The following is a 22,133-nucleotide window of genomic DNA, read 5'->3' on the forward strand; positions in this document are numbered from 1 at the left end:
AATTCGCTCCGCCGTTATCGCAGCTTCCCCAGATGACAGGGTACTGGCAGCTGGAGTTATCCTAGCGCCACCACCGTCCATGGCCACTGCTGCATGCAGAATAGCAAGCTGCAGATCAGACTTTTCAGTTCTCATTCATGCATGCCGTGCCTCGTACACGGTGCGCATTAGGCTTGCCCTCGACTCAAATTTTCAGTCATCCATCGCAAACGGGCCTTTCCGAGGTTAATCGTACCACTCCACCTTCAACACGGTGGACACTAGAGTGCAGTAGCACTCCATTAGTACCCACTCGACAAAGCATCTGATAAGACGATTCACAAAAAAGAACTAATGCATTCACGTCAGGGCTAGTCAATCGAGGCATAAGGTGCAATTGCAATGAACTATAGACAGCAACCCACAGTGTATAACTCCGTTTGCTCGTCTGACGACCATGCTTGGAACTTGGGCTCTCGTGGTATATCGTAACAGTGGCGGAGCGTTCCATGCAAAAGGGCTTTCCGTGATTGCAGCACGACCGTCGGAATGCAAAAAAAGACTGGAATGCTCAAGACACATCCTACAGTGACCCATGTCGTTGATCGTAGTGCAGCTCGTAGCCATTCGTCCCCTTCCCCAATGGCTTGACAACCTCCCCCCATCCGCGCAATTATTAATGTGTATGATTCGTGGTATCTCGTGTGGGTGGTTTAGTTCTTTTGCGTGGCAACGACTGGTCCATGTTAGCAACACGAACAAGAGTACAAGCTGCTCGACAAACTCACCAGAAGGGACAATAATGACGATGAGCAGGATGATGATGCCAACAATCAGGCACATGCGCATCTTCATGTCCTTCCACCACATCTGCTTGCGCACGCGGTTGGCGCCCCTTCGGAAGCCTTGGGCGGATACGGCAAGGTTGTCCGTCTTGTCTTGTAGCGAGTCGAGGCGGGCTCCTCGCTCAGAGACCTTGTTGATGTTGTCCCGCATGATGCCAACGGTGCTGTCGATTTCCTAGTGCGAGTCAGTATATGAGGTCGCATGTCTTCCGCTGCTCAGAACTGCAACTTTGCGCAGCTACTGACGAGGCAGAGAGAGGTTGAGAAGCACTCTGGTCGTCTTCGCATCATCGAGGCAAGCTCTCCACCAGCCACCGCATCTCTAACGCGCGGCTGCCTAATGAAGATGCGAATGCGACAAACGACGTAGCGCTTCACTCTGACTTATAGAGAGTAACAACATACCGCTTGGAGCGCAGCTGTGCGGTGGTTGCCATTCTGGCCGCCCTGCTGTCCGCCGGCGCCGCCGCTGGGGATGTAGGGGTCATATGGGGGGTCCTGGCTCGACATATTTGGAGATGAGATGTGCTGGATAATGCTCGTAGCGTGCGACTTGCGTAGGCTTCAAAGGGTGGTGGTGGTGATGGGCAGGTGTGGGTGGTGAAGGTGGTGTCTGGAGGATGGAGATGATGGTGTGGTTGCCCAGAGCAAGACCAAGAGTCCGCTCAGCCCGGATGGCGAACGAGCGTCGCAATGTGTCAGCTCCGTTTGAGCAGTGAGGCTGATGTTTGCGTGAAACCTGGCGCAACAACACGGAATATTAATCTGTGATTGGCATCAAGTCGCTGTGATTATTCTTCATCAAGCTCAATAGCAACGGTTGTGTATTAACGGCTGTGACGGCATTCTGTTCAACTTGATGCGACACTGCCGTAGCTGCTTCTGGCCTACAGCACGTGATCAACACCAGCCTCACGATTACGAATGTCTTTTCATGAAGCAGCAGGTGCTGCACGATCCGCCATCGGTCCGTCTGCACAGCGGCTCGAGTAGACAACAATACGCCTTCTGCCACTTTCCTTGCCGTCGTCGTCGTCGTTCAAAATGAACGTGGGACGCCTTTTTGCCTCAGCCTCGCTATTACGAGGCTAATCTTATTGTCTACCTTTCCGCAGCTGGCGTGGCAACACGACAATACGCCTGTTACGACGTCAAGAGAGACGGTCCGGCTTTAAACAACATGTCCAGTGCACTAAAGGTAGCTTGCGCGCCTCCAGCAGAGCTTCGTCATCACCGTCATTGCCCGGCCGGACATCCGCATGCCTTGTTCTTCTTCTTGTTCGTTTTGTTCGCGCAACGAGCAGAGGTGGAGACCACGAGCAGAGGTGAAGAGCGTCTGCGTGGGCCGAGACACTTTATGCAACAGAAGAATCGTGCATTGTCGTCGATAGATTGTACCTGTCTCGCTAGCCTATCAATGACATCCCCCCAGGTGTCAAGTAGGCCAGGCGCCGTTTGCACCTGGCAAGTGGGTCTGATCGCCGCCAAGACGCGTGTCCAATGTCTTGAATCTCGGGGTCTGCTACCCATTCGCCGCTCAGGAGTTCGCGCAACGCTTGCTCCACTGCCAGCTTCCTGTGTCCGTTTCCAGTTTCCTTTCTCTTTCCAACACACTCGCTGAACCCGTTCCTAATCGCCATTCACCTCTAGTTTACCGCCGACCATTGTGCCCTGCGCCTACCCCTGAAACCCGTCACTCGTTCCATACTACGCCAATCAACCCGACACTCCCTACGGTACCCCCACGTTCGAGCCAAGACAATTCTCTTGCCTGAAAGCTTGATCACTCCAACACTACTCCCTTTCGCGACGCGCGCAGAGTGTATCCAAGCCTGGCGCTGGACCTTGGCTGCGACCGCCTAGAGCCGAGCCGACCTACTCTGTCTGCAACATGAAGTTCACCTCTGTCATCGGCGCTCTTGGCGCCTCGAATCTACTATTCACAAGCGTAGGCGCCGTTGAACTGGACATCAACTCGCCAGGTGGGACATTCGAATGCAAGATATAGCCGGAATACATGTATTGACATCTACAGACTCCATCAAGCAAGCCGCCAAGGCAATTTCTGCAAACCTGCGGTCGTACTATACCGGTGACAATGTAGGCGACACACCAGGCAACCTTCCAGACCCGTACTACTGGTGGGAATGTGGCGCCATGTTTAATGCCCTCATTGACTATTGGTATTACACTGGAGATGATACGTACAACAAGATCAGTACACAGGCTCTAGAGGCTCAGATGGGACCAAACCAAGCTTTCATGCCTGACAATCAGACCAAGACGCTCGGAAACGATGACCAGGCTTTCTGGGGAATGGCCGCCATGGCCGCTGCGGAGAACAAGTTCCCCGATCTTCCCGACGGCAAGCCTTCTTGGCTGTCCCTTGCACAGGCCGTCTTCAACACCCAATACAAACGCTGGGACTTGACTACTTGCGGTGGAGGACTGAGATGGCAGATTTTCAGCTTCAACAACGGATACAACTACAAAAACACCATTTCCAACGGTTGCTTCTTCAACATCGCCTCGCGACTATACAAATACCTTGGTAACGACACATACGCCGACTGGGCTGAGAAGGCTTGGGACTGGGAGCTTGCCGTAGGACTCATGAGCCAGGACTACCACTACTACGACGGAACCGACGACACGCAGAATTGTTCCACCATTAATCACATCCAGTGGACATACAATGCTGGTATCCACATGGCCGGTGCTGCCGCCATGTGGAACGTGACACAAAACGACAAGTGGAAGACCAGAGTCCAGGGCATCATCGACGGAGTGAGCGTTTTCTTTGTAAACAAGGTCATGTCCGAAGTCGCCTGTGAAAACAACGGCAAGTGCGATGTGGACCAGCGCTCTTTCAAGGCTTACCTTGCACGTTCCATGGCATACACAGCTAGCGTTGCACCTTGGACCAGTGACCAAATCAATCCTTATCTTCAGACATCGGCTCAGGCTGCTGCTAAGCAGTGCACCGGAGGTGCTAACCAGACTTCGTGTGGGCTCAAGTGGACCACCAACGGTGTCAACGACGGCAGCTTTGGCGTTGGTGAACAGATGGCGGCTCTGGAGGTTGTACAATCGCTGCTGTATCCGTCAGTCAGCGGTCCTGCGACGGCGGAAAAGGGTGGTATCTCCAAGAGCAATCCTGACGCCGGTGACACTTCATCTGATACACCCATCAAGTTCGATACTGTCACCACTGGCGACAAGGCTGGTGCTAGTATCTTGACCATCTTGGTCCTGGTGTCTATTCTTGTTGGTGCCTGGTGGATGGTTTCATAAACTTTATACCCGTCTTCACTTATAAATTCTGTTGAGGGATTTGGCATAGTGCTCTGTCGATTTTCTGGTCGTTCTTGGTCAAGTTTCTTCAAGGCGTTTCCAGGTGTGCGCGCGTATGTTGGATTATATAGCCCAATCCGAATAATTTACATTCAAGCTGAGCATGTGATTTCCAGCAGTGCTCTGTAGAGCAGCTTGGAAAGCAAACCCGAACCAGCCACGGTTCGGCTAATAGCACGCTAGGGGTCTGTGCGTACGAAAGCTGCGCTCGACTCCTCTTTCCTTCTTCGCCGCGACAGAGATCTCTCACCATTCGACACACTCACAACAACCGCGCATTCAACCCAACGACGGCTTGCTCGCCTCATTGTCGCCCATCGAAACTCCTGTCCTAATTCATACTTGACACTAGCTACTGGGTCTTGCGCACCTGCGATGGCCGCCCCTCCTGACCTCAACGCCATTCTGGCAGCGCTTGGTATGTCGTGCAGACTTTTACCAGCATGACAAGCACTGTACTAACTTCTCTCCTAGCTGCCGGACGCCCGTCGACTACCCCCTCTCAGACGCCCCAGCAGCCTCCACAGGCGCAACATCCCCCTCCCCAAGGACTCCCGCCAGGCTTCCCCGGCGCAATGCCTACTGCCACTCCGCCCGCTATGCCCGGATACAACTTCCCCCCACCTACCCACACTGGCAGTCTTGACCTTAGCGCTATCAAGCCCGTGAGCTCTGGCTCAGTCAGCATCCAGGATGCGCTGGCAAAGGCACGCGGCTTTGCGGCCCAAAAGGGCCTTGCACACGAACAAGCGCGTCCAGGTATTGCTGAGCCTTGGTCTGGTTATGGTGTCCCAGCGCAAACTTACACAGCTCCAGCTTATCAAGAAGACCCGCGATTAAGCGGACGCCAGCCCTACCGACGTTCGCGGTCGCGTTCGCGATCTCCCGCGCGCCGCGAACCCGTGCGTGAAAGCTACAATCCATACCGCGATGAGCGCCGTGATGAACGTCGGGGTGCCTATGGACGTGAACGTGACCGCTCTCCTCCTAGGCGTGACACCTTCTCTCCTTCGCAGCAGTACGGGCAAGCGCGTTCGCCCCCTGCTAATGACAACTCTGAGGTGATTCTCATTGACTCTTCTTTGGTTGGCCTGGTCATAGGGCGTCAAGGTGAGAGTCTCCGCCGCATTGAACAAGAATCACAGACGCGCATTCAATTTATCAACGGCCCCGAGTCTGGACCTCAACGCGAATGTCGTATCACTGGTAGCCCGGGTGCTCGTATCAGTGCTAAACGCGAGATCAACCGTATCATCGAAGAGAATGGCGGCAATCCCGCTCGTGAGACTGGCCGCAATGCACGAGCTGCTGCTACCAAAATGGTTGGTCAGCAACAGCCCGCCCTTAGAGAGGGTGAACAATCTTCGCAAATCATGGTGCCTGATCGTACTGTTGGTCTCATCATTGGTCGTGGTGGTGAGACTATCCGTGATCTACAAGAGCGCAGTGGCTGCCACGTCAACATTGTTGGTGAAAACAAGAGCGTGAATGGTCTGCGACCTGTGAACCTCATCGGAAGTCCTACTGCTGCTGCCCATGCCAAGGAACTCATCATGGAGATTGTCGACAGTGACACTAAGCAAATGGAAGGCGGCGGCGCCGCACAATCAGCGCCACAACAACAATTCAACAACAAGCGTGACAATTTCGATCCGTACGGTGGAGGTGCTGCTGGCGGTGCCGGAGCCGGCAAAATCAACGACAGTATTCAGGTTCCCTCTGATGCTGTTGGCATGATTATTGGCAAAGGTAACAACACTACTTCGGACATGTTGAGGTTGACATATTAACAATCCATAGGCGGTGAAACCATCAAATCAATGCAGTCTGATACTGGTTGCAAGATTAACGTGTCTCAAGCTTCCGGCGCTGACATTGAGCGCGAGATTGGCCTTGTCGGAACCCGTCAAGCCATCGAGGATGCCAAGCGAGCTATCTGGGAGAAGGTGGATCAAGTGGTAAGTTTGTTCGCTGTAGGCGATGATTGCAGGTTGCTAATACGAGACAGCGAGAGAAGAACAATTCACGACGACGTGACAATGGAAACAACGACAACGGATACTCACATCAGCAGACCCCTTCATATGGACAAACCGCCGCACCCGCACAGCAGCCTCAGGCGGCTGCACCCGCTGCTGCAGGTGCTGCTGGCACTGCTGACCCATACGCTGTCTATGGCGGCTACCAGAACTACCTTGCAATGTGGTATGCGTCCATCGCACAGCAACAACAGGGTGGTCAAGGAGCTCAAGGACCTCCAGGCGCCTAAGCGCCACATAGTTGCCGTGACCGATGCACATCTTGCTGAACTTCGCCGAATGCTGCCTGTTTGCATGACCGATGCTTGGAATTTTGCTGCGCCTGGCATGATGCTCCGATGACCTGGATTATCTTCGATCTATTCTTGACTTGCGCGTAGCCGGACTCGCCTTGTTGCATGATATTTATGCACTGAGTGCTCATCCGTTGAGCTTCTTCTTCTTCTTGCGCCTGGGCTTACTGCGGCATAGCCTATGGCCCTTTCTACGGTCCGATATCGTCGTCGCTGCCACTGCGTTCGTGAGGTGATCATTACTTCATCTATGCTCTTTTATGGATGACTCCTGCAAGCCCTCAAGTCTGCACACAAGTCGATGGCTGTGCTTACTTTACGCCTGCTACGTCTTGATCGACAGTACATCATCTGCTCTCTTAGAGTTATCAGGCAAAGCTCGCCGTCTATGTCTGCATGTCTGTCATGATGCTGCAATTGGTGCAGACTTCGTTGTGGACAGTACGCAGACTTCCATCACCAAAAGCGTTCATTGTCTTCATGCATATATACTCGCGTACGCAAGCCTGGGCTCGATTGCCACTTACAAAGTGTGGAGGAGGGCCTACGTCTGCTTTCGTTGGGCATTGACATTGGCCTTGAATAGTCACGTTTATGAACGTTGGACTCGTTCAATCATCATTTGTATAGTAGTTCTCGAAAAACATAGTTGCTGTACGCAGCGGCTTCCAAGAAAATTAATTACATCACTTTTGTTCCCCCACTGTGACGCTTCAGATGACAAGCACAGCGACAATCTTAATTGACATAACACAGCCAAGCGAATTGTTCGGCACACTCCTTCTTTTTCAGAGTAGCGGACCTCGCCATACCAGACGGAGCAAACTGACGGCTCACGTGCCTATCGCGTCGCTGCGGGGTGGGGCTATGGAGGGGCAAGAACGCGACTACGGCCATCGGCGAGCTCCTGCACGCGGAGCATCTGCACCTAGACCGCGTGCGAAGATAAGACACAAACAAGTCGACGCTGATTCGTCCAGGTATTCTAACGATCAACTAACTCATGTAATAGATGTGCTCCATGCCGCGGTACACACGCTTGTTCATATCTAGCTTGCTTATTCCCCACAAGCACGTCGGACGGACAGGACCCTGAACAGCTGGACAGACGGGCAAGCCTGTGATACCAAGCAACCTTTGTGACATTTGTTTCCTTTCTCTCTCGTTCTCTCCCTCTCGCTATTCTCTTGCTCTGCTATCCATCTCTTCTGGCGTGTCGACACTTCTGGGTCTTGTTTTTCTTTTTTTCCCCAAGAGACTATACAGCAAGGAGTGGCAAAAATGGCGCCTGGTCTCATTTCCCCCCAACCGGCTGTGTCAAACGATGCGACCAAGTCGCTGAACCAGGTCACGGCGGACTACGATGATACCCTCAGATTCTATCTGAATGGCACCAAGGTGGTGTTGGACACCGCGGATCCTGAGGTTACGCTGCTGGAATACCTGAGGGGAATTGGTTTGACGGGAACCAAGTTGGGATGTGCGGAAGGAGGGTGTGGTGCTTGTACTGTGGTATGTTTGACACGGAATTCCGAAACAGCAAAACGATCAAGTTTGGAGACTGACAAACTTGTTAGGTTGTATCGCAGCTCAATCCTACAACGAACAAGATATATCACGCCTCAGTAAATGCATGCCTTGCACCACTCGTCAGCGTAGACGGTAAACACGTTATAACTGTGGAGGGAATTGGGAACGTAAAGCGACCACATCCAGCACAAGAGAGGATAGCAAAGGGCAATGGCAGTCAGTGCGGGTTCTGCACACCAGGCATCGTCATGTCTCTGTATGCTCTCCTTCGCAACAACGTTGGACCGAGCGAACTCGAGGTTGAGGAGGCGTTCGATGGCAACCTCTGTCGGTGTACTGGATATAGACCGATACTGGACGCGGCACAGAGCTTCAGTGTGAAGTCGGGCTGCGCAAAAGCAAAGGCCAACGGTGGAGGGGGATGCTGTATGGACAAGGACGGTGCGAACGGCGGAGGCTGCGGCGGCGGTAAGAGCCTTGACGAGGATCAACCAATCAAGCGATTCACACCACCTGGGTTCATCGAGTACAAGCCAGACACAGAGTTGATATTCCCTCCACAGCTACGGAAACACGAGTTCAAGCCGTTAGCATTCGGCAACAAGAAGAAGAGGTGGTACAGGCCGACGACATTGCAGCAATTACTGGAGATCAAGGATGCATATCCGTCAGCAAAGCTCATTGGTGGCTCGACCGAGACACAAATTGAGATCAAGTTCAAAGGCATGAACTACAACGCCTCAGTGTTCGTCGGCGACATTGCGGAACTACGGCAATTCAAGCTCCATGATGATCATCTAGAGATTGGCGGAAACGTTGTTCTCACTGATTTGGAGGAGATATGCAAAGACGCTCTTGAGCATTATGGACCGATACAAGGACAGCCATTTGCAACTATCCTCAAGCAGATACGATATTTCGCGGGGCGCCAGATTAGGAATGTGGGTACACCAGCTGGTAACCTCGCAACAGCAAGCCCTATCTCGGATCTGAATCCTGTGTTTGTTGCTACCAACGCGACGCTCATAGCGAAGAGCCTCAAGGAGACGACTGAGATCCCCATGTCGACGTTCTTCAAGGGATACAGGCAGACTGCTCTGCCTCCAGATGCCATCATCGCCGGTTTGAAGATCCCCGTTGCGAAAGAAAAGGGCGAATACATTCGTGCGTACAAGCAGGCCAAGAGGAAAGACGACGACATTGCAATTGTGAATGCTGCTTTAAGGATATCACTGGACAATGAGCATACAGTCGAGAGTGTGGATCTCGTGTACGGCGGCATGGCACCTATTACGATCCATGCGAAGAAAGCAGGGGAGTTTCTTCAAGGCAAGAAGTTCTCCGAGCTGTCGACGCTCGAGGGTGTCATGGACAAGCTTGAAGAAGATTTTGATCTGCGCTTTGGTGTCCCGGGTGGTATGGCGACATACAGGAAGTCACTCGCGCTCGGCTTCTTTTACAAGTTCTACCATGAGATTCTGGCTGAGCTGCACGCTGAGGAAGTCGAGGTCGACGCCCAGGCAATTGGCGAGATTGAAAGAGATATCAGCAAGGGCAAGAAGGATGACAAGGCTGCTGAGGCTTATATCCAGAATGAGGTCGGACAATCGAAGAACCACGTCGCGGCTATGAAACAGTGTACTGGAGAAGCGCAGTATACGGACGATATACCACTACAGCGGAACGAACTATATGGTTGCTTGGTACTCTCGACAAAAGCGCATGCCAAGTTGCTCTCGGTCGATGCTGAACCAGCACTGGACCTACCTGGCGTTGTTGCGTACGTCGATCATAACGATCTGGCATCTCCGGAAGCCAACTGGTGGGGCGCGCCGTCTTGTGATGAGACATTCTTCGCTCTCGACGAGGTCTTTACTGCTGGCCAGCCGATCGGTATGGTTCTGGCTGATACAGCGAAACATGCAGAGCAAGCTGCGCGAGCTGTCAAAATTGAGTACGAAGACCTTCCGGCTATATTCACGATTGAAGAAGCCATTGAGAAGGAAAGCTACTTTAACCACTTCCGCTATATCCAGAAAGGAGACACGGAAAAGGCGTTCGCCGAGGCTGATCACGTCTTCACTGGTGTTGCGCGCATGGGCGGTCAAGAGCACTTCTACTTGGAGACTCAGGCATGTCTAGCAGTGCCAAAGCCTGAGGACGGCGAGATGGAAATTTTCAGCAGTACACAGAACCCAGCAGAGACGCAAGCATACGTATCCAAGGTCGTCGGTGTCGCTGCCAACAAGATTGTCACCCGTGTCAAGCGCATGGGCGGTGGCTTTGGTGGTAAGGAAACACGTTCAGTCCAGCTTGCTGGTATCGTGGCGTGTGCAGCGAACAAGGTTCGTCGACCTGTGCGCTGCATGTTGAATCGAGACGAAGACATTATGACATCTGGACAACGACATCCCTTCCTCGCTCGCTGGAAGGTCGCTGTAAACAAAGACGGTAAGCTTCAAGCCCTTGATGCAGACGTCTTTTGCAACGGCGGTTGGAGCCAGGATCTTTCTGGTGCAGTTGTCGAGCGGTCTCTGTCCCACATTGACAACTGCTACTCAATACCCAACATCCACGTCCGCGGGCGTGTTGCGAAAACAAACACAGTCTCCAATACCGCATTCCGAGGTTTCGGTGGACCACAGGGTATGTTCATTGCCGAGACGTACATGGAAGAGATTGCAGACCATCTCAACATACCCGTGGAGAAGCTACGAGAGATCAATATGTACTCTCCTGAAACCAACATGACAACGCATTTCAACCAGGAAATCAAGGACTGGTACGTTCCCCTCATGTACAAACAGGTCCAAGAGGAATCAGCATACGTACAACGACGCAAGGATATCGAGGAATGGAACAAAACGCACAAGTGGAACAAACGTGGTCTCGCCATTATCCCCACAAAATTCGGCATCTCTTTCACCGCACTCTTCCTGAACCAAGCCGGCGCGCTTGTCCACATCTACCACGACGGCAGTATCCTCGTCGCCCACGGTGGAACAGAAATGGGCCAGGGCCTCCACACAAAGATGACGCAAATCGCCGCCGAGACCCTCGGCGTCCCCCTCTCCGACGTCTTCATCAGCGAAACAGCGACAAATACCGTGGCAAACAGCTCCTCAACCGCCGCCTCGGCCTCGTCCGATCTCAACGGCTACGCCATTCTCAACGCGTGTTTGGAACTAAACGAGCGCCTTGCTCCTTTCAAGGAGAAGTTGGGCAAAGATGCTACGATGAAGGATCTGGCTCATGCTGCGTACTTTGCTCGTGTCAATTTGTCTGCGCAAGGATTCTACAAAACACCTGATATCGGATACGTCTGGGGCGAAAACACGGGCCAGATGTTCTTCTACTTTACACAGGGTGTTGCGGCTGCCGAGGTGGAGATTGATACGCTGACTGGTGACTGGACGACACGGCGTGCGGATATCAAAATGGATGTTGGGAGGAGTATTAATCCTGCTATTGACTATGGGCAGATTGAGGGAGCGTTTGTGCAAGGTCAGGGACTGTTTACTACGGAGGAGTCGCTGTGGTTGAGGGGCACGGGTGGGGTGGCTACAAAGGGGCCGGGTAACTATAAGATTCCTGGTTTCAGGGATATTCCGCAGGAGTTCAATGTGAGTTTGTTGAAGGATGTGAATTGGGAGAATCTGAGGACTATTCAGAGGAGTAGGGGTGTTGGTAAGTTTTATTCCTTTTCTTCTTTTCTCTTCTTTTTTTTGCATTGGCTAACTGATGTTCTAGGCGAGCCACCACTCTTTATGGGAAGCGCTGTGTTCTTCGCCATTCGCGATGCGTTGAAAGCGGCGCGCGCACAATTTGGCGAAACATCGATTTTGCATCTTACTAGTCCGGCGACAGTCGAGCGCATCAGGGTCAGCTGTGCGGATCCGATTCTTAAGAGGGCCTGGGTGGAGCCCAAGGAAGGGGAGAAGAGTTTCTTTATCAGTATATAGAGAGGGCGTTTGACGGACCACTTATGAATGGTATGATGGGTTACAACGTCAAGGCAATGATTCTGAGTTATGTTTGGATAAAACACTATTACTTGTACGTTACAACTAAGTGTTGCTATGTTTGGTAATATGCATAGTAGTTAGCTGCACGGGTGGGCAGTGCACCCCACTTTACGCGATGCTGGTTGGAGTAAGAGAGTATGCCGTGGCGCAGCCTTACGCGCAGTTTCAACAGGCACCTATATTTTCGTGAAGACGGCACACTAGACATCACTTATGGACGAGCTCGAGATGCTGCAGCCAATGGATGCAAGCTATTCGAATACTTGATGCAAAGCATCGCAAACGGCCATGAAGATGAAAACCTCAAGTATTCAATCTCGTAAGCATCCTCAGAAGATGGAACTAGTTCCATAAGTTTTCCACATGCCGCAACCTCGCAAGACTTCGACATCTACGCCACGGACGAGGCAGCATCAGGCAGATTTCCGGCACCGCCCAATCTACCGCTAGCATCTACAAGTGCGGCTAAAGACTGGTTAGTCTCTTGCATTCTAGAGCATGAGAAGTGCAGGAGAGTCGAGAATGTCTTCGTCCCACCAAGACTCCTTCGTGTAGCATGTGCTCAAGACGAGGTGCACCTCGTCAGCATGGATGTTACGAAGCCGGTACCGTATGCTGTTCTGAGCTACTGTTAGGGAGGCGACCAGCCCTTCAAAACAGTAAAGAGTAACGTCGGGATAGTCCCACGAGCGATAAAAGACCTGCCGCAGACGATCCATGATGCCATTCTTGTGACCTCACAACTCAAGCTCGAGTATCTCTGGGTTGACAGTATGTGTATCATACAAGACAGTAAAGAGGACAAAGATGCGCTCATCCGCCAAATGCACGAGATATTTGCATGCGCACAAGTCACTATCGCCGCCAGCAAAGCCTCAAGATGCACTGAAGGGTTCCTCGCTCCTAGATTCAACGCACCAAAAGTTTACGTCACCATTCAGGATCACATAGAGACACACAATGTCGGACCTAGTAGGGTTGTACTTATGCCCTCTTCAAAGCGACATGTTGAGCCACTCGTTACACGTGCATGGACACTTCAAGAAACTCTCCTTTCAAGGCGCGTCCTTTCCTACGGAAGCTGGCAACTGCATTGGTACTGCGGCGTACGTAAGCGTTTTGGTGGTAGGGTTTCGTATTCTGATGCCTCCAATCGGGCTTCCTTCCAAACCCTTGAAGAAAGACACTTTGAGACACCAAGGACGTCCTCCAGTATCCTACGTTGGATAGAGATTGTCCAGCAGTACGCAATGCGTGAAATGTCAGAGCCTTCGGACAAATTGATCGCCATTTCTGCTGTAGCTCAGCGCTTCGTCAGCCTGACTGAGGGGAGATGGGGTCTATACTATGCCGGTGTTTGGAGAGAGCGATTCTTTGAACAACTGCTGTGGGCGACATCCAAAGGCCAGATTGCGAAACGACCAGTTCAGTACCGCGCACCCAGCTGGTCGTGGGCCGCTATCGATGGAAGGCTAGATTGGCCATCGACCGGAGAATTGATAAACGCTGAGATCTTGTGCACACTTCTCGACGTGGAGATCCAGCCGTTGAGATCTAATCAACCCTATGGCGCAGTGACTACCGGAAGAATTAAGGTCCATGGAGATTTCAAGCGAGTTTTGTGGTCAGCCGATCGAAAGACGGTAAAAGATAACGAAAATCAGGCTGCAGTCACTAGAGGCTTTACGCAAACATATCCAGATGTGCGAGAACATAATGCACATGATATGACTGTTCATGTGCTGAAGGTAGCGATGTGCTATTCTCGCCGCTTTGGCATCAGGTGTGGGTTAAACAAACTTGAGAGGCACGTTGAAGGTATATTGTTAGAGCATATCGGTAACGAAGTGTATCAACGCGTGGGTGTAATGGGCCTACGGAGCATCGAGGAGGGCAAGATATCATCTCCCGGGTGGTGGGAGCAGTCGTTCCTTGAGAGCCGACAGTGGTGGTCCGAAGGATTTGCAAGCAAGGAGATATACATCATTTAGCTTATGAACGTATGATGCAGCTAGTTCCAGCTCCTGCGGCGTAGCGGCGACTTTCTCTCGATATGTAAATAGACTAAAGAACTTCTGGTTTCTCTAATTGTCGCTCAGTCTAAACCAGATCATAAAAGTAAATGAACAAGTAGCTATGTATGATTAATCGTTGAAAGCTCGACGATTTCGTACTTGCAAGTTCTCTTGTTCGCGAAAATATTTTTGTTGGCGTCGTTTGAGAGTGTGGAAGTTGGGGTTGACTTAGGCTCGTTGGCGACGCAACGGCACACGATGCGAGAATTAAGTGTTGTCATTCGGTTTTTGCATGACTCTTCTCAGATACATCGTTCCAGAAAAACATGACTGGGTGGTTGAAACGTTGTCCTCACAAAGCCTCTCGGAAGTAACAATTGCCGAACGTAGCCGATACTAGATCGCAGATCTAAAAACACGCTACACCAGACAGTCCAGATGTATAATCTATTATGGTTTGATACGTGGAAAGTATGTGTAATTGCAAGAGTAGTTTTGATCAGCAGTTTGCTCACATCTAGGTCAGACAAACGTGTAAGGTGTCATAGAAGCTGTTGGATGAGAACGCTTGCAGTCTTCGAACAACATCCACCCGCAGTGATTAATCTGTTCGGCATCGCACAAAGTCGACTCAACGCCAGTAAGGCAACATATGAGTAAGCCCACAAGCTTTTCAAAAGTCAGCCCTACACAACCCTCACAGACCACCACCTTTCAAGTTGAACCCAATCCTAGTCCCACACGTCATCATCCACGTACCACAAGTCGGAGAACTCTGACGACATCCTCTCCCCGATAAGCCCATCTAACGAGACGATGCAACGATCATGTCAGATAAACTCACCGCTCAAATTCCCGATGAGTAAATTGTTTGCTTGCCACTGAAACCGAACTCGACGATCGAGCTGATCAGTAAACAACGAGTAGTTTTGGTGCTACGCCCGTAAAATGTCGTTACGGCTGGAGAGTATAGACTAGCTCAAGGCCACCAAATATTGGATCAAGGCGCTAGGGAGTGTCCATTCCTATAACGGTATGTCATGGCGTTTCGCGGGATGCGCGTCATCATCTTCCCGTCCGGGTGGCATGGTGGAAACGCTGGAGTGGGGTTGGGCTTCACTGGTGCACCATGTTATACAAGGGTAAAAGAGGATATTCGAAAATGGAGGGATGCGATTGGGTAGTTTGGTCAGTATATCTTCTATAGATCAGCAGTTGAATGTGGAGATTGTAGCACTACTGAGGTACGTTCTTACTACCGTGGTGGTTGTTAGTTGTCATTGCAGAAGCGTGCACTTGAACTCTAAATAATTCTGTCTGCCCAGGCAAATGAGACTACAAAGCGCGTAAATCTCGTCATTTGCCTTGGTCTCATTTGGAGAGCAATGCAGCATGATCTGAAAATGAATGCAAGGGAAGAACAAAAGGCGTCTTATGAGATTACTCGGTAGCAATTCCGTGCATCTTTACTGGTAGCGGAAGCGGCTCGACGATAAGGTCAAGATCTATGAAATCGTTTCATCATGGCTGATATGGTTTATTCGTGACTTCAACCATGGAGGGCGCGCTTCGGGAGGATGAAGATCAGGCTTGGCGATCTCAACAAGCTGGTTAGCAGAAGTGATGACGCTCACTGTCGTGAGATAGTGCAGGAAACCTCCCAATCGTTGGCGCGATAACAAAAGTCCTTGGATGGGGGTGAAACTTCACAAGCGGTAGTGTGATGCTTGAAGAGAACTAAATTGCATGGAACGATGCGAGGCTGCAAAGCAAGAGCGCACGCGAGCTATGATACAATGGGTGATCAACCTATGACGCCGTGGTCCGCTCACTACTCACGATGGTAGGTCCATCTACTTTCCTGGGCCATGCTCCAGCACCCTTGGGAGGAGAATTGCGATCAGATCCACGATCAGATCCCTGACCGCGACCGCCTCTCCCCCGCCATGATGTGCCTCCACGTCCTCCTCCACCACCACCACCACCTCCTCCTCCTCCTCCTCCTCGTTTTGACCTTCCATCTTGGCCCCCACCACGCCCCCGACCAACTTGAAATTGTATCCTAGTGAGCGGCTGTTCGACCCATTCTACACCCTTTAGACCCAAATTTTGCTTCTCCCAGTCGCTGAGCTTCCAGGCTTGATAAAGGCCCATCAATCGCTGTTGGTCCACTTCTTCCTTACCAGGACCGACAGTTCGTGTCAGTTTGATACCCCGTAGCTCTGGTACCCATGCCTTGATGTATTCGCCATGCTTGTCGTAGTCGAGTGCTTGTTTGATAGGATTAAAGACGCGGCCCTGCCGCGGATCGTTGCCGACACCAGCGACGTATTGCCAGTTGCCCCAGTTGCTAGCTGGATCGTAGTCCACAAGGAAGCATTCATACCACTCTGCTCCAATTCTCCAGTCGATATCCAGATGAGACGAGAGGAAAGAAGCGACGTTTTGCCTCGCGCGATTCGATGTGTAACCTGTGACGAAGAGTTCGCGGTTTGATGCGTCGATAAGACCGACTCCTGTGCGCCCTGAACGGAACCGCTGGAACGCTTCGAGCGTCTTTACCGGATCGTCGCCTGCGCCACCTGATCTGTCTAGTCGTTTCCACTTCTTTGTTCCTGACTCTCCCTTCTGGCCTTTGGCACCACGATCTTGTATGCCATAGAGACTGAACATCTTATATCCAAACTTCCTCATGCAAAGTCGCATGTAATCTCTCCACAACAACTCGAACCGAACAGCTGCTGTTCCTTCATTCTCACCCTTTCCGTAGCCATCTCTCTTTTCGCCAGGGCCCCGCCCTTCCTCAAAATCCATCATTGCCCAATGGACCTGCCGGGCTGTGATGTGACCTTGAGCAAGGTAGGCTGAAAGTTTGGTGCTGAAATCGAGACCAAGCATGCCATTTCTTGTCTGTTTGTAGGAACTCATAGCCCCAGAGCTGATAAGATGGTTTATACGATTTAGACCAGCGGTTTCGCCGCCAGAGAATGGATGCGCCGACTGAGCATCTGTCGGCCATTGTGGTGGCCATGTAAGGGTGTATGTTCTGTCTTTTTCGAGTGGCGATAACAGAGCTCGTTTCAACTTTTCCAAAGACGACGGTATGACGAATGGCTGTTTTTGGGGTGGTATGCTCGAGGGCAACGGTGGAAGTTGGGTTGGTGTGGGTAGGGTACTGCGAGGTCGATCGCGTAGCGGTTCGAGTCCTTTCCTGAACGACGTGTATACATTTGGCAGGTCGGATATGTTATCATAAGGCAGGTCACGACTGAGGCGAGTTAGCAGAATCCCTCGACAACGCGAAACGCCAATGTGACTTACTCATCTATGAAGTACTTCTCGTCGCTCCACGCCTTGAAGTCTACCCCGTGCTGTTCTGCGAGTTTCCTTACACTGGCCACCTCGTTTTTCTCTTCCGTGTTATCGTCGTCGGTCATCCAAACCCCGCTGATCTTGCCCTCGTGCTCGTTTTGAGCATACCAGTCGATTATGTCAGAAACAACCTCGGTGGGTTTGCCCACGCGCATCTCCAGTCCGGAGTTGCAGTCCAACCCCGCAAGCTTTTCCTTGAGATCCCATACTCCATCCGCTATGAATTGCACGCGATGAGGTCCTGTCCGCCATACGCGTGCGACCTCACTGCGCGCCTCCGGATACGGGCTCTTGTCGGATGGGGAGGAGAGGAAACCGGACACTTCGATTTGGTTGGGGGGGAAAACGTATACGGGTAAGAGGTGGGTAAAGTTTGCGCTGCCGTGTTCCGAGGTCAGCGAATCATCGCGGTGCCGTCTGTCCCCATTTGAAGAGGTTCGTGACGAGTTTGGACGCGCGACGTGAAGGGAGGCGGCATGGAAAGCGGGATTGTCTGAAAGGCGGGCATCGCGACTGAGAACGTATAGCAAAATGCGCGGGATTCGGCTTGACATAATCGGAGACTTGGGAGACTCGTCGCCAGCAGCACTAAAAGCGCGTGTGCAACAATCAGAACAAACAAATAAGTCGCAGGTGTTGCACGGCGGCCAGGAGCAACTACGTCGTAACATCAAGGTTACGATTCATAGAAGACCTGGTAGTAGAGAGTCGGGGGCACTGCGGTGCCGCAGGCGATAGAGAACTTCAGGGCCTGCGGGACGTCATGACCCTATGAAGGCGACAATGGGGCTCTCACCGAAATTTCTAGGGCACGAGGCCGTTGGACACTAAGAGGTGCCCTAAATGTCATATGTCAGCCATATCAGGTATTCTCCACCGGAAGGGGTGCAGATGGTCGAAACTGAGGAGATCCGGTTCAAGATTGGTGATGCTTGCTGCAGCATCGCCAACCAGGATTATGACGTGAGGGACGACTTAGTGCGGCGCCACAATTCGCTATGGCCGCTGCAGGGACACAAAACGAGCGACTTGGGGACGGGCCGAGCGTTCGTGGAAAGGATAAAGCTGGCGATTGTCGTGCTGTCATGGAAGCACGGAGAGATCGCGAGACGTGCATGCATGCGCCATGCCGTGCCTGGTTAAGGGTCAAGAGGGTTCTAGATGGTTCGGCGCCCAAAAGAGCCGTGCAGGGACCGCGAATCGTTCATCTTAGGCGTGTTGATCGTGCAGCTTGATCTCGATATTCGTCGATTTGGAGCGGAAATCGCGTACCAGGTACCGCAAGGGGCACGTGGCTGTTAGCCGACTGGGGATATGACATATGACACTTGGGTTGCTCGCCGTCCTCCGATGTCTTGCCGCCACGCACAGCTTGGTTCAAAGACTCGTTAACGCAGTAACACCTCGCTTGCCATATACACAGTAGTATGCTGCACATCGCCCACCATTACCGAGTGCTTGCAGTGATGAATGTGCAGCATGTATATGCCATCTTTGAATTCGTGGTCCAATGGGTCGAAGCCCTGCACGACCCATCGAGTGAGCAAGGTATCACAGACATGCCTGTCGATGAAAGGGATTAGTCTTGCCGATGGTCATGGTTGATGAATGCGTTGGCTATGAACGGGGCTGACTTGTAGGAACTTGCAGTAGAGCCGGAGATCGCTGCCCAGGTCAGCCCGCAGGAAGGCAATAAGCGTGCCAAGGCATGTAATCGATTGCTGTTTGCTTTTTTTTTCTCGTATAATTCAAGGCACAAGTCTTCTATCCTTGTAGTAGGATTGGATGTCAGAAGCTTTTCTTAAAAAAAATGTGTTGTTTAGACACGTCTTTTCTCTCGTTCACTATCGTACCGAATGGGGCATAGCGCATGTTCAACACCGATAAGCTTGTAAGTAATACGTACAGGGTGTGGTTCAATCCGCTACCTTCAACAGATTCATTCTACCCAGATGTCTTCATGTTGAAAAGATCAGCTACAACTTGACAGTATGTTCATGCGCTATACTAGAGCCCTGAGACTGCTGTTGGAACCAAACGAAGGGTCCCTGGGTGGATTTCGAAGATGTATGTTTGGAGTGAAACAGCGTCTAAGAATGAGCCTCCTGCGGATATAAGAAAGAACATGCCATGTCTTGGACTACCTTTGCCTGCAGAATGTAGTTGCAGGTCTGCTTCCCAGATAATGTGAGGCAGAAGCGACATGCATCGTATTCTACTATATGAGTCACTTGAGTATATAGCCATCAAGCTTGCCTTCGAACGGGTAAAAAGAGCTAGTAGAACAGCCTGTTGGGGCTAGGAATCCGTAACCTTGGAAAATTGTTCTACCTAGTAAATCCTTAGGGCTCGCAAGATATGTGTACGAAGTCTAACTAAAGGTGAAGTAATAACAAGCTTAACCGAGATACGAAAGAAGGGAGGAAAAGATCTGTACGAAAAGGGCTACTAAATTGGTGCTTCATGTACAATCAAAGTTTTTTCAATACTATCATTAACACATGTTCGTTTCCTTAGTGGAGTTACTCAACATGCAGTTCCGACTGTTGTGACGCGCCTTGCAAGCCTTGACGCCGCATGGTATGATCATCACCCCATGTCGACAATCAAGCCACCAGTAATCCATTATCCTCAGTTGCTAAGATCGGTAAGTCTTTCTAGCAAACGGTGCGGTATACACCATCAGACGACGGTCTCTGCGCCTTGTGCTTGTGCTCTTTCCGCAGTCCCTTGTTGGCATGCTGCTTCTCGATGCTAGGGCTGGCACCAGGTTGGAACGCCGAAAGATCAACCGCATCCGTCTTCATCAGCATCTCCGTGACGCCACATATGTCAGTGACTAGCCTGTCGATCATGTCAAGCGACAGACTCTCTCTGACGACTACTCTAAGGATTTCGGTCTTCTCCTCGCCTGGTGGCAGCGGGTAGTCTTCATGCGAGGTTAGTCACGTTATGCCCAATAGATTAGATATAGTCTTACTGGGGATGATGTATTGCTTAGCTCGAAGCAGATTGCTGACCGCTTCTTGCTTGACATGGGGGAACTCCTTGTGGAACTTGTCTGTGAGAGTAAATGCAACGACGGGTAGACCGGCATTGTAGTCTGCGCTTGTTTCGCCTTCCTCGTATGGCTTCTTGCCCTGCTCGAACTTGAGATCGCCCTTCTTGCGGTGAATGTCACTGACGCAACGGTACCAGCCCTGAATCATGATGTCAGTAAGTCTTCTTGTGCTACCCAGCGATTTGATGTCCTACCGTATGCTCGAGCGCCCTGCTTAGTAGACGTGCATTAGCCAACATGTTTTCCATAATGGCACGGTATCCCGAGAACCCCAGATGAATCAAGTTGTAGTATTGTGCGATGATCTGAGCGCCAGGACGTGAGAAGTTCAGGGTGTATGACTCTTCTGTTCCACCCAAGTAGTGAAGCTCAAAGATCAAGTGCTTGGGCAAGTAGCTTTCGTCTCGCCAAATGATCCATCCGACACCAGCATACACGAGACCAAACTTGTGACCACTGGTGTTGATGGATTTGACTCGTGGTAGCTCAAAGTTCCACTTCTTGCCAGCTTTCGCGTGGGTAAAGGGGGCGATGAAGCCACCAGATGCAGCATCTACGTGGATGGGAATATCGTTGCCGGTCTCCTTCTCGAAGGCGTCGAGAATACCGGAGATTTCCTCCACAGGTTCGTAATGTCCAGTGTATGTGGAACCAAGGATGACAAATACACCGATTGTGTTCTCGTCAATGTTCTCCTTCACCAACTTTGGGTCCAGACGGTAGGATGAGTCTTCGCTTACGGGAAGAATGCGAGACTCAACCTCGAAGTACCTAGCAAACTTCTCCAGAGCAACTTGTGCGTTTGCGCCCATGATGATGTTTGGATTTGAAGTGTCTTTGCCCTCGGCCCTTCTCTTCTCTTGCCAGCGACGCTTCATGGCGAGTCCACCAAGGTGAATAGCTTCGCTAGAACCAGTAGTTGCCGATCCGATGGCTTTCTCGCCCTTCTGTGCGCCCCACATGTTAGCAATGATGGATACACATCGTGCGTGCATGTCCATCATTGCTGGGTACTCGTCAGCATCCGACATGTTCTTCGACAAATTCTCAATCATGAGCTGTTCGGCCTCCTTCTCCATGTACGTTCCAACGAATGAAGCCAAGTTCAACTGGGGCCGTCCGTCAAGATCAAGCTCGTCCTTGAGTAGCTGGTGGACAACATCGGCAGGAGCGCCATCGTGCGGGATTTTGAATTTTGACAACTCCGTGCCAGCGGCATAGCGACTCGAGTAAGGTGTGATATGTGAGGTTGCTCGGTTCGCGGACTTGTGTCCTCCGGCCTTGTGAATTGGGTGGTCCTTTAGTGTCTCAAGGAGCTCATCCGTGTCTACATGTCTCGCGAGCCCGGCCATTGTGATGAATGTTTGGAGGTAGTTACGTTGGTAGGGGTTGAGATTGATGCAAAGTTTGCAAGCATCAGGCAGGACATATCAGTTTTATACGACCAGGAGTGTTTGCTGGTACACGTTGACAACGTACATACGCATGACGACACATTACGTCCGTTGTCGCTCACACGCTCACGTTGGCCATGCAGCCAAAATGGAATCTGCAGACCAAGCAGAACCCGCGTTCAAAAGCTTGACATTTGCTTGGTAAAAAGCTTGTTTCTGGCAGTGA

General features: G+C 51.4%; 6 protein-coding genes across 6 annotated transcripts; 3 read left to right on the plus strand and 3 right to left on the minus strand.

The window, feature by feature from the left end:
- Positions 1-692: 692 nt before the first annotated feature.
- On the minus strand, positions 693-1,334 carry AA0111_g9651 (hypothetical protein; the record flags this gene model as incomplete). Its single annotated transcript, XM_028656233.1, has 3 exons — positions 693-715; positions 768-999; positions 1,230-1,334. 3 exons carry the CDS (start codon positions 1,332-1,334, stop codon positions 693-695), a joined length of 360 nt encoding a protein of 119 aa, XP_028502758.1.
- Positions 1,335-2,715: 1,381 nt separating this feature from the next.
- Positions 2,716-4,118, plus strand: AA0111_g9652 (Mannan endo-1,6-alpha-mannosidase; the record flags this gene model as incomplete). Its single annotated transcript, XM_028656234.1, has 2 exons — positions 2,716-2,806; positions 2,860-4,118. 2 exons carry the CDS (start codon positions 2,716-2,718, stop codon positions 4,116-4,118), a joined length of 1,350 nt encoding a protein of 449 aa, XP_028502761.1.
- Positions 4,119-4,553: 435 nt separating this feature from the next.
- Positions 4,554-6,447, plus strand: AA0111_g9653 (hypothetical protein; the record flags this gene model as incomplete). The annotated part of the gene is made up of 4 exons (XM_028656235.1): positions 4,554-4,596; positions 4,653-5,927; positions 5,979-6,136; positions 6,187-6,447. 4 exons carry the CDS (start codon positions 4,554-4,556, stop codon positions 6,445-6,447), a joined length of 1,737 nt encoding a protein of 578 aa, XP_028502816.1.
- Positions 6,448-7,791: 1,344 nt separating this feature from the next.
- On the plus strand, positions 7,792-12,002 carry AA0111_g9654 (Xanthine dehydrogenase; the record flags this gene model as incomplete). Its single annotated transcript, XM_028656236.1, has 3 exons — positions 7,792-8,022; positions 8,088-11,727; positions 11,791-12,002. 3 exons carry the CDS (start codon positions 7,792-7,794, stop codon positions 12,000-12,002), a joined length of 4,083 nt encoding a protein of 1,360 aa, XP_028502812.1.
- Positions 12,003-15,889: 3,887 nt separating this feature from the next.
- Positions 15,890-18,006, minus strand: AA0111_g9655 (putative cryptochrome; the record flags this gene model as incomplete). The annotated part of the gene is made up of 2 exons (XM_028656237.1): positions 15,890-17,348; positions 17,402-18,006. The coding sequence occupies 2 exons, from the start codon at positions 18,004-18,006 to the stop codon at positions 15,890-15,892; spliced, it is 2,064 nt and encodes a 687-aa protein (XP_028502753.1).
- A 2,103-nt stretch (positions 18,007-20,109) lies between these two features.
- AA0111_g9656 (Glutamate decarboxylase) lies at positions 20,110-21,865 on the minus strand (the record flags this gene model as incomplete). The annotated part of the gene is made up of 3 exons (XM_028656238.1): positions 20,110-20,381; positions 20,433-20,652; positions 20,708-21,865. 3 exons carry the CDS (start codon positions 21,863-21,865, stop codon positions 20,110-20,112), a joined length of 1,650 nt encoding a protein of 549 aa, XP_028502813.1.
- Positions 21,866-22,133: the final 268 nt, after the last annotated feature.

The sequence above is a fragment of the Alternaria arborescens genome (genome assembly GCF_004154835.1).
Source record: "Alternaria arborescens strain FERA 675 chromosome Unknown contig_28, whole genome shotgun sequence".
Classification (NCBI taxonomy): Eukaryota; Fungi; Ascomycota; class Dothideomycetes; order Pleosporales; family Pleosporaceae; genus Alternaria; species Alternaria arborescens.